The sequence below is a fragment of the Lepeophtheirus salmonis genome, chromosome 6 (assembly GCF_016086655.4).
Source record: "Lepeophtheirus salmonis chromosome 6, UVic_Lsal_1.4, whole genome shotgun sequence".
NCBI classification, from domain to species: Eukaryota; Metazoa; Arthropoda; class Copepoda; order Siphonostomatoida; family Caligidae; genus Lepeophtheirus; species Lepeophtheirus salmonis.
In genome coordinates, this window is record NC_052136.2 from 17,775,889 (window position 1) to 17,792,355 (window position 16,467).

Below are 16,467 nucleotides of genomic sequence, written 5' to 3' on the forward strand. Positions count from 1 at the left end.
ATCAAAGGATCAATTTTATGCTTAGTCATTACAAAAATTATAATCTTAGGAATTGTAGATCAATAAATTCTTTAAATGAAAAGCATTATTGTTTCACATTCAATATGGCTCATATTGACGAGTCGTTTCATACAATTCTATATCTCAAAGCATGGGTCGGATGGAGATTATAAAAACAAAAAAGTTGCACGTTCATTGTGAATTTTTACTTCCATGTTTTGTCGAAAAAGATCCTGATAATTCTAATTGTCATGGATTCTTCAAGCTATATCAATTCGGTTTGCAAATATTGAAAAAATTATATGATAAAATTTTCTGAAATTGAATATACAGAATTTTAATGTTGGAGTCTAAAATTTTATGTACAAAATGTACCATTTTGTGGCAATTCTTTTAAAAAAATGGAAAATTGACGTTTGATGAAAAAAATGAGGATTTAAATAGAAAAAAATTATTCCAAAAATTACAAACATTGCAGTTAAACGTCATTTTTTATGAGTCAGATTTAAATGCAAACAAATTTCCAGAGAAATTTCAACAAACTTTACTTAATTTACTAATCCAATATTTTATTGAAAGATCATTTTTTTTGTACCTAAAAAAAACAAACTAAATTGCAATTTTTACGAATTTCTTTTTTGCCCATAACTTTTTTGATTTTGAATAAATCAGAGCCTTATATTATTATAGGGCTCTGGAATAAACGTACAAAATGAAGTAATTCGTATAGTTGTTTTTTGAAAGGATGTTCACTACTCAGGAATTAAATAACATTGACAACTGCTAATTAGCAGTAAGGAAAAGAAAATTTATTCTTCTGATTACCAATTCTTAAAAAAGGCCCACAGTATACACCTATTAACTCTGACACAATTAATAATATTTTGTGTACTCTATGCACTCATCCCTGATGAGTCATTAGTTAAAAAGGTAATGACTAATGATGTTTACATAGTTTACAGCATAATAAACGGAAATTAAATTACCATTTCAAAATAATCACGACGTATTTATTACATAATTATATATAGCCATGCTGCAAAGAAATGAGACAATTATCAAAACAAAGAACAATTATTTAATTAGGGATTATTAAACTTAGTTTGTATATATTATTTAGAGATCATTTTGACTATCAAGGATGACAATTAATATTCCTACTAGACCTCAAAAGTGATACTTTATGTAAAAATGTATATTTTTGCAATTTTCTTTATGGCTACTTTAAATTTTTTAAATGATTTTTTAGGAGGAAAGGTTGTGTAGACTTTTAAAAAACGTGGTTTTTTCTGTAACATATTAAATAATATTTATATACTATACCAAGGACTCCTATAAGCAGGAACCCTTCACTATACATACTTGTATCATAGAGATAAAAAATATAGGATACTTACTTGAGGAAAAAATTGAATGGAGAGACAGCTGATGAATACAATCAACAAAAGGATCAAAATATTCAAATATTATATAGTAAATATCCGTTTCGTCTTACTTAATAATGTTATTTTAGGGTCATAATGGATAATGAGGTTACTCAACATGGTTAAGTTTTCCTCTTTTCACTTATCAAAATGGCAAGTATAAATATGAAATTTTTATAATATATAATATATTATAAATTTATAATAATTCATCTATCTCCATTTTCACTCTTAGGAAGGAGTATGATCTCTTAAAGGAATCTCCACGATTGGTGTTTAAATTCACCTTATTTTTTGAGTAATTATCTATTTATTAATATCTAAGACAAATAAACAACTAATCAATGAAGTATCATTTATTCTACAAAATATTAAATAATAATAAAATTAAGTCTTTCAACCTATGATTGATATTTTTCAAATTATTGATTCGTAAACTGAATAAGATATGGCAAATATCAAATATAACTATTATCTTGATTTCAGGATGTTTTTTTGCTCTATTTTTTCACCAAATCCAAGGATTCCATAGTACTAAGTAGGACATAAGTATGAGTAATGACTATATTTACAGTTAGCCTGATTCCAATCATGTCATCAGAATTATATTTTTTAGTACTGTCGTCCTCTTTAAGATTCGTCGATGGGACTCCACTTTTAAGTGCATTGGAAAGTTCAAAATGGGGGGCACTGCTCCATCAACAACTAACAAGAGTACACTTAACTTTGTGCTTTATGATGTCAGAGTCCTTGAAGTGCTTAAAACATATCCTTGAACATTTGGTTTGTTTCCAATCTCGGCGACGGTTTTAGAAGCAATAGATTTTTAGAATATCTGAAAATAGATGGTTATAATATATATGGAATATTAAATTAAGTAACAACTTACAAGAATGCCAAAACATATGATTGGTTTATAAAGTTCTGAAAATACTTATGGACAAAAGCTTATTTTTTTACTCTAGGGATCTAGAAAAATCCGGTGTTCTTGAAGTACAATTGGCTGCAATACAAGCAGGCATTGAACTCTACGAATAAAAAAATAAGAATGCATCAAGTTCTAATGATATCCACTATGATAAACTTACCTAATACCAAACTTCTTTTGTAACAATTAGAAGGTTATTTTATCAGTAATTATCAATTTATTAAGATTTGAAGAAATAATTGAAAGCCTAATGTTGACATAATAACTGAGTGATTTGACTCCTATGTTTATTTACTATTCATCAGGTGAACGCTTCAATAAATTGTCCTCGTCATTAGAATGACGAGGACAATTTATTATCTAATTAATTTTCTTATAGATTATTTATATCTCTATAAAAAATATAGAGATATATTTTATATCTATGACTCGTATACATCATAGAAATAAAAATATTTAATCTATTTCTATGATAAATTTACAGAGATTCAAATATTATTATTTATTATATACCGGTAATCGGTATGTTAAAAAAAAAAAAGAACGTGGTCACTCTGACAATTTGAAGAATGTTTGTGAGGAGAGCAGTATCAATTAGTTTTTTAAGCTTAAAAATCCAATGGCAAAACCTAACTGACTTTGTACAATTTTACTCCCTTTTTATTTTATCAGAAGTGGAGAATCTATGTGAAGTCACGTGCTGGAATTATTCTATTTTTCAAGTAGACAACATTTTTGAACAGACATAAAAAAGTTTTTATTAAAAAACTTGCGTAGAGTATAAGTGTTTCAACCTGTAATGCTACAAATATTACCTTTAACCTTTTTCTACAAGTCAATTACAATAAAATTACAAAAATGATGCTTAGATTGAGCATTTTACCCGCCGTTACAATTTAGGAATCATTTCTTTGGAAAAGGATATGCATAAATAAATAAAATAATAAGATGGCCAATATTATATTGGCCATCTTATTATTTCTATAATTTTTCTTTTATTGCTACATTATACAAATGTAAAGCTACGCTTTTAATAAAATATTACTAAGCAATATTATCATAGGTAATACAGTATCGAATAAAATACTTAATACGATTTTATTATTATGAAATATGTCTTTTTAATTGATATATACAAATAATTTTAGCTCTGTTTATTTACTTTTTAATTTAAAAAGTAAATTCTGTGCGCTTTATCATTTTCTATTATACTACTTTTCCTCCAAGTTTTGCTTTCATTATATAAATAGACAGAAGAGGAAAGTGAAAAATATTTTAATGAAACATAGAGAGGCACAATTTTTTGACTGTTTCTTTCATAGTTTATTATACGCTTTATAGTATACGTAAAATGATTAAATGAAGCATTTTACGTTATTGCTCAAATATTAATTTTTATCTACGAAGAGACTTGCATTTTGTAGAAGATGAGGGATGTTGATGGTCTTTTGCACCCTTGAGAACGATAAAGCATCCACAAAGTTAAACTGAGAGTATCTACAAAAAGACTTGGGTTTTGTTTCAAAATCATCTTGTAAATACTTGTTGCTAAAAAAGCATTTGCGTATCTTAAAACAAGCAGAAATACAATGATTGATAGACAGATATAGAAATAAGTATTTATGTGTCTTAAATATGATACTACTATTCTGGCTTTCAGGTCATGAATCAAACGTCAATTTCCCATAACTCATAAAGTCTCTTCAGCATAGTATAAATATGTAATTTAAAAGTGGGATCTATGACTCAAAGCAATAATAATTCACAAAGCCAATAGATTTACCTCATACACGATCCATTTTCGCTTTTCTATTTATACTTAAAAATGATGGTTATCCACTAGTTTGAAATATTAAAACCAGTTTCTTCCTCCCCAGTAAATTAAAAAAGGATAGAAAATACATACAATGGTGGTAATTAATCCATTAATAGATTCTGATGTTTTTCTTGGGGCTTTCCAAACGTAGGTATGTAATGTTGATAGACTTTTGTCTTGTTTATAGATATATTTGTCTATTTATTCTGAAACACTGTTCGTTTCAGAAGAGAAATTATTCTTTGGGGTTTGGGACTATCTATAGTATATATTATATAATATAATAAATATTATATTTTTATTCTATACAACACGTGGTGTTGCCGAGCGACCTTATTACTATGAATATTTCATTCACCCTACATTTTAATAAGTTGATCGTTGTTATTTTGGATATTTACATCTATATTGTAGATATGAAGCCTTACTAAGGTTATTGAAGGATTATAAGTGGATATAATCAAACCTATTTGAATGATAATAATATGCGTGAATAATTGTTGGATTCAATTTCTGATAGGTTTTTACTTTTTCCAAAGAGTAATCAACGTTTGGTAATTCTGTATCTGAGTAACACAATATCAGAAACAATAAAGGTCTTGTTTTTTTCAGTACATTTTTCATTAAATATTTGTAATTTATCACTTTACAGATAATTTACCATTAAAATTATCGTAGCTACGTTGGATAGTGTAATCTTATGTCATTATTAAACACCTCTATAAACCTTTTATTTGTTGTAGTTAACTTATTATTTTGTTCTTTAACCTAGTTCATTTTCTTCGCTATGTATTATATATTTAAATGATTTTAATTCTTCTATTACCTTGGTATTCATTATAAATAATATTGGATATATATTCTACTGCATATTAAAAATTTGGATCGTTGTCTTAAAATTAAGAGCCCCGTTTCGTTCTATATGTCGTTTTCAAGTTTTATTTAAAGGACGTCAGACTACAATTTCCCTCTATTAGAGTAAGATAGATGGAACGGATAGTTCTTAATGGTTATCGTGCATGGATGTAAAAACAACATACACACTATTTTGTACAATATTTCTAGCAGAATACTTTGATTGAGCCTTGTCGCACTGTATTATTTCATAAATCCTCGTGCATTTTTCTTTTCTTTATTTCCTCGCTCTCCTTTTTTTCTTTTTCTTCTTCTTGTGTGTGTATGTAGGTTTCTCTCGCTTTTTTTCTTTTTCTATTTATTTTATTTTGAGTTAGTGCAACTTTTGTTACTCTCAGCAACGTTTAGTGCGGAATTACTCTAAATTCGACTACATATTTTGTCTCTTCAATCTTTAACTTCAAGAGGATTATATTTCGGCGGGTTAAAGCTCATCTCTAAATATCTGATCCATCCCTTCATATAGCCTTTTGAGGATGGAAAATCAATACGGCATCGGCATCAACAATCGTTATGCCCTTTTTCTTGAGGGAGAAGACGGAGAGGGTCTCATTAAACCACCTCCTCCCGAGCCAAAAGTAGAAAACAACAACAACGCTAATAGTAATAACAATGTCCGAAAACCTATCAAGAAAGAAGTACCCATCTCAAAGTCACGTGAAGGTAATCATCATCATCACATCAAGGATTTGAGCCTTGATTCTCGTATTCGACAACATGTGGGGATTAAGAGCTTTTTTTCTTTCGTTTAGTTCTAGCTTCTCCTTCTTTTTCTTTCTATTTTCCTCTTTTTGTTCTCTCCCTCCCCCCCTCCTACTCACATCACCACCACCATATTAGACTCTTCTCTTTCTTTCATTTTATTTCCCTCCTTCTCTAATAGTTTCTGTATCTGATAGAAAAGGAAGATGGCGCCAGGAGTGCGCGTTGAATTTTTACTAGATTTATTTTTAGTTCATCCATCTCTAGCTAGTTCTCCTTTTTTTTCTTTTTTAAAGTTAGAAAAGCAGTAAGAATGCGCGTGCTTCTCCTTCTCTTCTTCCTCCTCCTCCTTTTCCTTCCTTTTCTTTCGACTTCCCTCCCCAGCTTTGTTACTACTCTAATGAAATATAGAACTCCCTTATGCTTTAACATAGAAATCTTAAGAAAGGGGTATCTTTTGTTATCGTTTGAACCCATATATAACAACGACATATTAATCTTTTTCTTGTACAGTATATGACAATGTCTAACAAGAGCTCATTTAAGTAGAAATACTCTGTGCTAAGGTATTTTTGACAAAATATGAACTGTATATAGAATTACTGCTGATATATTAATGTTTTTTTATTACATTTACTATATAAGCCCCAAATATGAAATCAAGAAGGATAATAATTGATGAATAACAAGATTGGGTTGAATAATCAGATTGTTCGGTTGCTTATGAAATTATTTAATTTAATATTTAATTATTATGTGTGCTGTAATTACGGCAAATATAAAGTCGTTACTCTTTACAATAAGGAAAAATGATGCAATATACCTTGTTTGAGTGTGAGTACACTTTGGAGTTGAAAGTGCTGAGAATTGTCCCTTTCCTTGCTTAATAATACTTAAAAACATTATGGCGATTTATAAATATTATGTTTGCAGATAAGGAAAACCGCAACAATGACCGACAGGTGTCAGGAAAGCGTGTAATGGATGCCCGTAAAGCTCAAGATGGTCCTCGTGAGTCCCGTGAAGATAGAAACAACAGACGTAACCGAATGGATAACAACGACCGAGGTGATGGTGCAATGAACCGTGGTGGACCACGCGGCGGACGTGGAGGTCGTGGTGGATCCGGTGGTATGTCTCGAGGTGGAGGAAGTGGACGAGGGAAGCCCAAGCGTGAATTTGAAAGAAAATCTGGTGATGATAAAACGTAAGTTGAGCAGGCGTGTTATGTTTTAAATGTTCTTACTTCTATTGAATTGGATTACCTTTTTTAAGTGGAGTTAAGGCTGTTGACAAACGTGATGGGGGTGGATCTCATAACTGGGGGACAATGGAGGATGAAATGAAAGCCGAAGAAGATAAAGCTAATGTTTCTGCATCTGAAGACCCCAACAACCAAGAGGAATCTGCTAGACCCGGAAGCGATGAAGATGATGAAGAGGCAAACAAGAATAAGGTTAAAACTTTGACTCTTGAAGAATGGAAGGCTCAACAAAAGGAAAAGAGAGAAGTACCTACTTACAACACGAGGAAAGCCGGTGAAGGTTCTGAAATTGACCCCAAGTGGAAGAAGACATATGCATACAAGAAAGAGAAAGAGACGCATGATGATGATGAAGAGGATGTAAGTAATTCATTTATTTCACCCTTAAATCATACTATTAAATCCATGAGTCTAATGCTTTCGATTTTCACCCATTATAGGACCATGAACTATACCCTCAACGCGTGAACCGGCAGAAACGTATTCTCGACATTGAATTCAACTTTACGAGTAATGGAAACCAACGTGGTGGACGTGGAGCTGGAAGGGGTGGACGCGGAGGACGAGGTGGTGGTGGTGACCGAGGCGATCGTGGAGATAGAGGAGACCGTAGTGAACGGGGTGATCGCGGCGACCGCGGAGATCGTGGTGACCGCGGCGACCGTGGTGACCGCGGAGATCGTGGTGACCGCGGCGATCGTGGTGACCGCAGCGATAGAGGTGGCAGTGGTCCCAAAGGTGGTGAAGGAGGAGAAAGACGGTTCGAGCGTAGAGGAAATAGCGGAAGAGGGGGTGGACGTGTAAGTAGTTTTAGTTCATATCTTAACTACCAAATAACTTTTTCTATAAACTCAGCATGATGAACTAGTTCTATGATGTTACCATGAATTAAATTGTACTAAACAAATAACTCTTGAACTCTCTTTCTGACATAAACACAATTTAGTGATTATAAATGGAATGAATCGTGTATTATATATATTTATTAAAATCACAACTTCCTTTCATTTCAGGCTTCTGCTACTGCTGCTGCTGCTGCTGGAGAATCTCATATGGCCCCCAACGTCAATGATGAAACATCCTTCCCCACTCTTGGAATGGGAAAATAAATAACTCATCTTCACTCGAAAAAAATTTTTGCTAGAGAAAACTTCAACGACAATACATCTCCAAACTTCTTAAGTCAAACATTCTCTAACCCTCTGCTATTTAATTTACAACTATTGCAATAATGAAACAAAATTTACTTTAATTAATTTTATTTTCAAAAGTAGATGTCGAAATTAAAGTGATCATTCAGTTTACGAACCTTTTATCATACTTAAAGGTTCTTTAAGTATATATATCTTTTTTTTTTTTTCAAAACAAAAAACAGCAAAAACAAAAAATACTTTTTTAAAGTGAGGGTCTTTTTTTTTTTTCTAGACTCGCAGAATTATTTCTGATTTTTTTTTTTTCGAGTTTATTCCCTCTCCCATTGTACCAAAAAAAGTGTTGATTTATTTATGTATTAAGAAGAGATCGTATAGCCTCGGAGCGGCTCTCTCAATGAACATTTTTTTCTTCCTTTCGCAACCTCATTACTACAAAAAATATGGTTCACTATAACAATAGTGTATTTTCCTGTTTATATTGTTTCCACTCGATTACATACAGTAAATTTAATACAAAACGGAGAATCTGTTAACTTATTTATATCATGGTATTATTTTATTTATTCTCAGATAAAAATCCCTAAGTTATCTTATTAATGTCATCAAAACATCCTATTGGCTGTAGCTAATTTAACTAGATTTGATCTTGGTCAATAAATCATTTCTTCAATAGAAAAGCGGAAGAGTAGTCTGTTTTTGGGAGATGGGTCACGATGGGTGTTTCTCAATATTTGAACTAAAGACATAATTGGGTGACTGGTTTGGTAATGCGTCTACGGTGGATTTTTATCATTCATATATTGAGAGGCCCTACTAAGTGTATCGGAGGTGCCTTAATTCTGGGGCAGATGTGTGCATTCATTTAGCTATCACTGTTTATTATAGGATACCTAATTGTATTTACACTTGTTGATTAATGGGGATCCTTATCAGTTCTGCGTATAGATGCAAACATAATTGTGTCAATACCCTTATTTTTGGAAATTCTTATTTTAGATAACGATTTGAAGGAAGTAATACTGTGAAAGAATAACAAAATAAAAATACCGTAAATAATTGAAAAAAAATTCTATTCCGAGACCAACGATAAGTTACAACGAATGATGTTTTTTTTTTTACTTTAGTCAACACAAATATAAAGTGCTTAGTGGTAAATTAAGTAAACTAGAAAAAGTCCATAGGAAGATGTTGTAGTAAGATGATATCCCTACAACGTCAGAGAAAGTGAATTCTCAGTGGCATTATATATCATTTATCTTTCACTTTTTTGTGAATACGCTTATGATAGCTTTGAGCCAAAGAATTGACGATGGATACAATGAAATAAGCTATCATCAACATGACTAGTTTGCCAAAAGCTTCGCTGAGAATATTTCCCTCAGGCGATGAAGAGTTTTCTCCTCCAGTACTATCAGAATGGAGCTTTTCCTTTTGCAAACGAAGAAAGTCTTTAAAGGGTCCTTCAATTTTGGATCCTATGATTGGAACTTTTTTAATTTGTTCTATGACCATGGCAATGAGATTCTCATTGAAAGACATAATGATGAAAATTTTCTATAAAATAAATATATTCGAATTATGTACGGAAAATCATCGGAAATCTTATATTCATTTGTATACCTGAATATGCATTTTAATTATGGCCTTTCCAATTAAAGTAGCTCCAAAGAAAGTCCAAAAAGGAACCAAGAAATGCCCACACGTAATACCAGCGAGATCAAAGAGAGGATTCGGAATCTAGGAATTGATTAAATAAAATCATGATAATTAAAAAAATGAAATAAAAATTACCGATGCGCATGCCAAAATACCGACAAATCCAACTTTTTCCACTATTTTTTCAACACCAAGCTTTGCTGTATCAAAAATACTCTAAAAATAAACGTAATATTAAACTTATAATCGACAAATTTGATTAAATACCAGAGTGTCAGGGTTTTGTTTCCTCTTTTCTTCTAATTTCTCAAATTCATCTACGTCGTCAGAGTCAGAGTCATAGCCAGACAACCGATGAGCTCTTGCCACAAAATAGGGAGGTAGTTCTCCAAGTGCAGTGCCAGCACCCCAACAAATACACTCAATACGGACTTTGGACATAATTTGCCAAACAGTGATTAATCCTTTTGCTTTGTTATCTAAACCACTAGGACAAACGATGTTATCAGGATAGGGAGGCTCAGGAAAATCCGTCGTTCCGCATTCATAGGCAGCCATAGTGACCTATGAATATTATGTAAAAAAGAAAACGTTTGAGAAATTCAATTGGATGAAAAAGTTGCATTATAGCTAATTTAATGGATCGCGAGATGTGTCTTGCGTGTATGTGTACTGTATATACATATATGACCCAACACCTCTACCACTAAACGAAACTTACAGCAGCAATATGAGGTCCAAGGTAGAGAATAAACGTGTGCAACCCTGTTCCCAAACCCACCGAGCTTAATACACCTAAGCCGACCCACCAAATACACCAAAGAATGTATTTTTCATATGACTGCACGTACTGTAATATAATTTTTTCTTAAATTATAAACGAACTCATCATAATATAGTGCCCTTACTTGTCTATGTGGCCCATCTACATTGTATGCATATGTCAAAACACCAATTATCAATGATATTAAAAGTATGTACAACTTTTTTTTCATAAGTCTGTAAAAATAATAATTAGAAAAGGATAAAGATCAAAGAGGATATTCACAATGCACCTTTGAGCAAATTCAATGACAACATGTACTAGCTCACAAACACTGTATTGTAGAGTAGTAATGGGCTTTTTCCATAGAAGAATATTCCCTCGTTCCTCTTTCAAACTCACTTTGGAAGCTTCAGCACCACTTTTCCTTAAAAGACTTGAGGATGGAGCTCCATTCTAAAAAAATTGTAAAATTAATATCAAAACTTTTTATATAAGAATGTAAAAAAACACACCTTTTTACCCGCCATATTTCTATTCTCAATATTCTTCCAAAGAGTAGATGATGATTTCGAGCAACCTCTATCGAACTCCAATAGTCTTGAGACCTAATTTTTATGACGTTAGTTTGATAATAAATAAATACGGTAGCTAAATAATTATTATATGGGATGACATAACGCATTAATCATATGTATAATTAATTCATCATAAGCATTATGCGTAGGAAAAAGGTAATACAAAAAATGGTGAAAAGGAGATTTCCGAATCGTAGAAATGAAAGAATACTAAAACAAAAAAATAAAACTGTCTCAAGACAACTTGAACATAAAATGAAGAAGAGAATGGAGGATTAACTTAGTAGTAACTAGTAAGAAGCATGCATAGAACTAATTCATAACTAGGAATAAAGAAATAAAAGAAATGAGACGAGGAAAATAAAGGTACCAAGTCTGGTTTATTTCCAGAGACAGGCAATTGCTTAGCTTTAAGTTGCTCTTTTAATTGGGTTTTCGTGGACTTCCTCAATCTAGACTCATAATTATCCTCCACTCTATCCATGGCAGACTCCATGACTCTTCTTTTTCGTTTCATTTAACTTACTTAATGTGCACTTCCTTCTCCCTAACTCCTATAACAAGTAACACAACTCAAAGGAGAATCAGAATCCACTTGGAGATTCAAGAGTGAGTGACAATTGTGAATGGAATGAGTGAGTGTCTATAAAGTCATATTGAGTAGAGGAACAAGAGATCCATGACGTCACCAAGACTCCTTTTCCAACACACACCTACAGGACACACTCACCACGACTCTTCTACTCCCTCTTGTCCATTCACTAGACACCCAGGGCTTTCTACATGATTGCGATCACGTAGGAGGAAGGGAAAAAATGAAGGAGTAGTCTTCGTGAAACCATTAATTGGAACTGCTTGTTGCAGTGCAATCTGGTGAATGCACATGGAGGTTGCGAGAGTATTTTGAAGAAATGGCCAGACAAATGATGGTTATGGACACGTCAGATCCCTAATGTAAAAATGATCATTTCTCTTTATTAGTGAGTAGTTGGACTGTGCAACACTGATTGTGACCGAAAACCCGATATTGGAGGATGAATGTCCCTAGTAGTGTATCCCTTGTATTGATATTGGCATCTACTTGCCATGCTCTCATGTTCCACTTGGAGCCAAATGGTCGAAAGTGTCTGAAAGAGGAGATTAACAAGGACATCCTTGTTTCAGGAGAATACGAAGTGACAGAGGTTCCTGGACAGGTAGTGGACTTGATAGTGGTCGATTCCAAGGGTCAACACTTTGTCTCTCGTCAAAATGCAGATAAAGGGAAATTCGCCTTCACAACGGATGAGACGAACGACGCATTTGAGGTCTGCTTCATTTCTCAGATTCCTGCAGGACATCATGGTTCCCAGCAGGAGATCTTTCTAAGTGTGAAGCATGGAGTTGAGGCCAAGTCCTATGAGGGTCTTGGAGATGCAGCCAAGTTAAAGCCTCTTGAAGTTGAATTGAAGAGATTGGAGGATTTGAGTGAGAGCATCGTTCAGGATTTTGCTCACATGCGACGTCGTGAGGAGGAGATGAGGGATACGAACGAGTCAACCAACAATCGAGTCCTCTATTTCTCCATTTTTAGCATGTGTTGTCTATGCTCCCTTGCTACTTGGCAAGTCCTTTACCTTCGAAAGTATTTCAAATCCAAGAAACTCATCGAGTAGACTTGGATCTTTTTATAATGTCACCTTAATCAAGAAGATCCCGTGTCATGTTATATTTTGATAATTAAGATCTCTCAATATTCGTGTATCTCCTTTAGTCTAAGATAAAATAATCTATATGAATACACGTCAGTAAAGCCATTACTTTTGCCTAATTCTAAGAATAGTTGACTTTTTTTTATTTTTGTTTTCCTTTGATTTATTCAACATAACCCGAGCTAAAAATTACTTCTATGTCTTTTATTAGTATGCACACAGATTAATATTGTATTTTTTTATATTGTTGATATTTTTGTCATTTCAGTCGACTAGGATAATAAAAAAAAGTATTTATTAATGGCAAACCATGATGTTTATTTTCTTTCACGTAGTCATCGTCACTTTTCATATATGTTGGATTATCCTCTAGAGTACGACAATTACATAGTAAGTTACACGTTCACGTTTCTAAATAGAGAAAATAATAATAATGATGGCATCATAATCTCACACTTATTAATATTACTTCTAGCTCACACTTGTAAACATCATTTTATTAGAAATAATCAAAAAAATATCTTAGTTAAAATGGTATAAAACGACACTCCATTCAAAGAACTTCCTTCATCCATTTAAAAATGAGTTGCGCCATATCCACCTCTCGACCCATTGTAAAAGCATGTGGGATTTCCTTTCGGCAAATATAGGCCTGAACGTCATTTATTTTCAATTTTAAATCAAAACAATATTTCAATGGGCACCACATGTCTGATTTTCCATAGTAGAACCTGATGATGGGTGAGTTGTCACGAATAAAATCCAAATCACTGATCTGTAATTCCTTTAAATTCTGTATTTCTGATTCTCCAAGATAAAGTATTTTTTCAACTATTTTGTAGTCTATTAAATTCTTTGCTGCGCTCACAATCTTTTTACTGGACTCTTTAGGAATCAATAGGCTTGTAATTATGATTTGAATAAACATGGGCAAAAAGGATAAGAGATAAATTAACCCCAGGATCAGATATCTGAAGTCTGTAAACTGAATAGATAGTTGATAGACAAACAAAATTTATATAATTATACGGATTTAAATAACCAATACCATTTTCGAATGCATAGGTCCAGCAGGAGTCTCCATAATTCTTTCAATCACAGGAAATAGTCCATATAAGTATTTCACACGGATGTCCTTATTAGATGGAGAATTCTTAATGTGTTTGAAGGTTTCTAAAGCCATTTTAACTCCAATACTATGTCCAACAATAAATAAATTGCAACTTTTGGGAATATACTCATCAACAAACTGCTTTTTGCTGAATTTGCCCATCTAAACTATAAGCAAATTCGTTACCTGCACCAATTTCAGCCATTAAAAAAAGATAAACATACTCTAAATCTTTCATCAATATAAGGAAGTTTTAACCTGATAAATTGGGAATACCCTCCGTTGGGCTTGGGTGAATGCCAGCGTAACCGAGGACCCAAATGCTGATTTCTTTATTGTACTCCTCCTTAATAAGCTCATAAAGGATCTCACAGAATTCCGAATAGAAATGAACCCCACCTGGGTTGCCTGAAAAATATTATTATCTCTTTTTAATCATTAGAATTAAAATGAACTAATGTCAAATTTAATATATAGATTAAATGACTTTCAGTATACAATCATTTTTAATTTGTTCATAATCTTTTTCCAAACATGGGGCACAAAAGATATAATTTTATTAATACATTCTTATTAAATTTGAAATACCGGGGATCAGCAAAATTAAATCCTTTGGATTTTCGGTTAAATTTTTTCCAAAACATTGTACTTTGACAGGAAGGTCCTCAAGGACCACAAATGTCTCCGTCACTTTAAGGTCAGAATGATTCATTCCTCTCCAACGAGTATTACAGTCAGTTACTTAATGATATTACTTATTTGTTATTACTGAATGAATAAAATATCCCCAGCATATATATTCATATTGAAAAATTTCTACGTTCGATTATGTTGTAATCAAAGATTGAACATGACGTCATTACTCATTAAATACATGGTTTCATTAATTTCAGTCACATTATTATGAAATGAACTAATATTTCTAGAAATTATGTCCCCTTGAAAACTGATGGATTAATTCTATGTATTAGCTATCAAAAATAATTAATTGACTATTTGTATGGATAATAAAGTTATTATCACTCTTATCAAAATTATTTAAGATACATTTAATTATATGTTTTTTAAGAAATAATTTAAAGAGCAAAATTATCAATCTAGTGCTGCTGACTGCGGCAAGCTAAGTATAACTACTTATAATAATTTTTTTAGCTATAAAATTATTTTCAGCTACTGCATGAGGCTTTTATACAGCTGTCGATTCCCTCTTCCTTCTTTTCAACTTCCGCCGTCAACGTGAGAGGAGGTAAAAAATTATATTATAATAGTTATTTTAATTTTGACTATAATTTCCTTGTGTCTTAACAGAGTTACTGAATCGCCATGGGCCCCAAGAAGGAAAAGAAGGGATCTACAATGGGTGAGGTTGTAACCCGAGAATACACCATCAACTTACATAAGCGCCTTCATGGAATAGGCTTCAAGTATCGTGCCCCAAGAGCCATTAAGGAAGTAAAGAAGTTTGCTGAGCAGCAAATGGGTACTGCCGATGTTCGTGTCGACACTCGTCTCAACAAACACATCTGGTCTCAAGGTGTCCGTAACGTTCCTTTTAGAGTACGTGTCCGTCTCTCTCGTTTACGTAACGAAGACGAGGACTCTGTTCACAAGTTGTACACCCTCGTCACCCACGTTAACGTTGCTACCTTTAAGAATCTTCAAACCGAAAATGTTGAGGCCACAAGCAGTTAAATGATGTATCTACCTTTAATCCCTAAGAATAAATAATTTCTTAACCAATTGTAATTTTATGAACTCTCAGTGCCCTTATATTTACGTGTCGTATATTTTTTAATCATGCCATTTAAAGTACCTTTCGAAATTTGTTCGGATGTTCAACACCGTCGTTTCGTAAGGGAAACTCCGTACTGTACGTCCGGCTACTAAGCCACGTTTATGGCGGTAATCTTCGTCCTTAATAAATGTGTGGATGTAGAGCTAACACAGACGGGACCGGTTCTCCAGCGGTATATTTGGAGTCTTAAGATATAATGTACTGAACGATGTGAGTTCAAGTTGCTTGGATATGATATTTGCACATTTCTAAGTAGTAATTTTTATTCTGATCTTCCTTTTGAATCAATTCAGTAATTAAGAATATCCCAACTCTTAAATTATGATTGCTCTTAAATGAGGCTCTATGAGGGATGGGAAGATGTATCAGTAAAAAATGAGTTTTTCTTAAATTTCAGTTCTAGCTAGTCTCGCCTTGTCTTCAGAACTTCAGAAGCAATTTTCTCATTCGTAGTATGACTTTCTAAGTTAATACTAACAATATGGCACTATCAACTATTTTGGTATTTAAAGTATTATGAGTGTATGGTCAATGATAGGGGTTTCCTTTAACTAACCCAACTATTTAAGATACGAGTTAAGGCGCGAACTAAGACTCCAGTTTGACTGATGATAATTTATGTTTATATAGATATATGTTCATATTTATAGCGGATTCGGGCTTGTTCGCG

At 32.7% G+C, this 16,467-nt stretch overlaps 5 protein-coding genes and 1 long non-coding RNA gene across 8 annotated transcripts; 3 read left to right on the plus strand and 3 right to left on the minus strand.

The window, feature by feature from the left end:
* Positions 1-1,765: 1,765 nt before the first annotated feature.
* On the minus strand, positions 1,766-2,833 carry LOC121120843 (uncharacterized). Its single transcript, XR_005865226.2, has 3 exons — positions 2,513-2,833; positions 2,314-2,452; positions 1,766-2,259 (listed from the first exon to the last, which is right to left on the minus strand). It is a non-coding gene; the product is annotated as an uncharacterized lncRNA (long non-coding RNA).
* Positions 2,834-4,763: 1,930 nt separating this feature from the next.
* Positions 4,764-8,744, plus strand: LOC121119699 (uncharacterized). Its single transcript, XM_040714441.2, has 5 exons — positions 4,764-5,746; positions 6,719-6,992; positions 7,061-7,409; positions 7,490-7,849; positions 8,063-8,744. Exons 1-5 carry the CDS (start codon positions 5,560-5,562, stop codon positions 8,156-8,158), a joined length of 1,266 nt encoding a protein of 421 aa, XP_040570375.1. The 5' UTR covers positions 4,764-5,559; the 3' UTR covers positions 8,159-8,744.
* A 512-nt stretch (positions 8,745-9,256) lies between these two features.
* Positions 9,257-12,097, minus strand: Tango5 (Transport and Golgi organization 5). 3 transcript variants are annotated; one of them, XM_040714440.2, is made up of 10 exons: positions 11,727-12,067; positions 11,364-11,410; positions 11,138-11,230; positions 10,915-11,078; positions 10,768-10,858; positions 10,581-10,709; positions 10,127-10,423; positions 9,995-10,075; positions 9,824-9,940; positions 9,257-9,757 (listed from the first exon to the last, which is right to left on the minus strand). In XM_040714440.2, the coding sequence occupies exons 3-10, from the start codon at positions 11,150-11,152 to the stop codon at positions 9,452-9,454; spliced, it is 1,200 nt and encodes a 399-aa protein (XP_040570374.1). In that variant the 5' UTR covers positions 11,153-11,230; positions 11,364-11,410; positions 11,727-12,067; the 3' UTR covers positions 9,257-9,451. The 3 variants fall into 3 exon arrangements, with proteins under 3 accessions (XP_040570374.1, XP_040570373.1, XP_040570372.1); XM_040714439.2 differs by lacking the exon at positions 11,364-11,410 and having other exon boundaries at positions 11,727-12,097; XM_040714438.2 differs by lacking the exon at positions 11,364-11,410 and having other exon boundaries at positions 11,571-11,884.
* Positions 12,098-12,122: 25 nt separating this feature from the next.
* On the plus strand, positions 12,123-13,199 carry bai (Transmembrane emp24 domain-containing protein bai). The gene has a single exon (XM_040714443.2). The coding sequence runs from the start codon at positions 12,235-12,237 to the stop codon at positions 12,853-12,855; it is 621 nt and encodes a 206-aa protein (XP_040570377.1). The 5' UTR covers positions 12,123-12,234; the 3' UTR covers positions 12,856-13,199.
* Positions 13,200-13,370: 171 nt separating this feature from the next.
* On the minus strand, positions 13,371-14,207 carry sturkopf (lipid droplet associated hydrolase sturkopf). Its single transcript, XM_040714442.2, is given in 3 exon segments — positions 13,371-13,876; positions 13,940-14,144; positions 14,146-14,207. Coding segments are annotated over 3 exon segments (699 nt in total). The 3' UTR covers positions 13,371-13,444.
* A 907-nt stretch (positions 14,208-15,114) lies between these two features.
* On the plus strand, positions 15,115-15,748 carry RpL31 (ribosomal protein L31). The gene is made up of 2 exons (XM_040714444.2): positions 15,115-15,248; positions 15,311-15,748. The coding sequence occupies exon 2, from the start codon at positions 15,326-15,328 to the stop codon at positions 15,692-15,694; it is 369 nt and encodes a 122-aa protein (XP_040570378.1). The 5' UTR covers positions 15,115-15,248; positions 15,311-15,325; the 3' UTR covers positions 15,695-15,748.
* Positions 15,749-16,467: the final 719 nt, after the last annotated feature.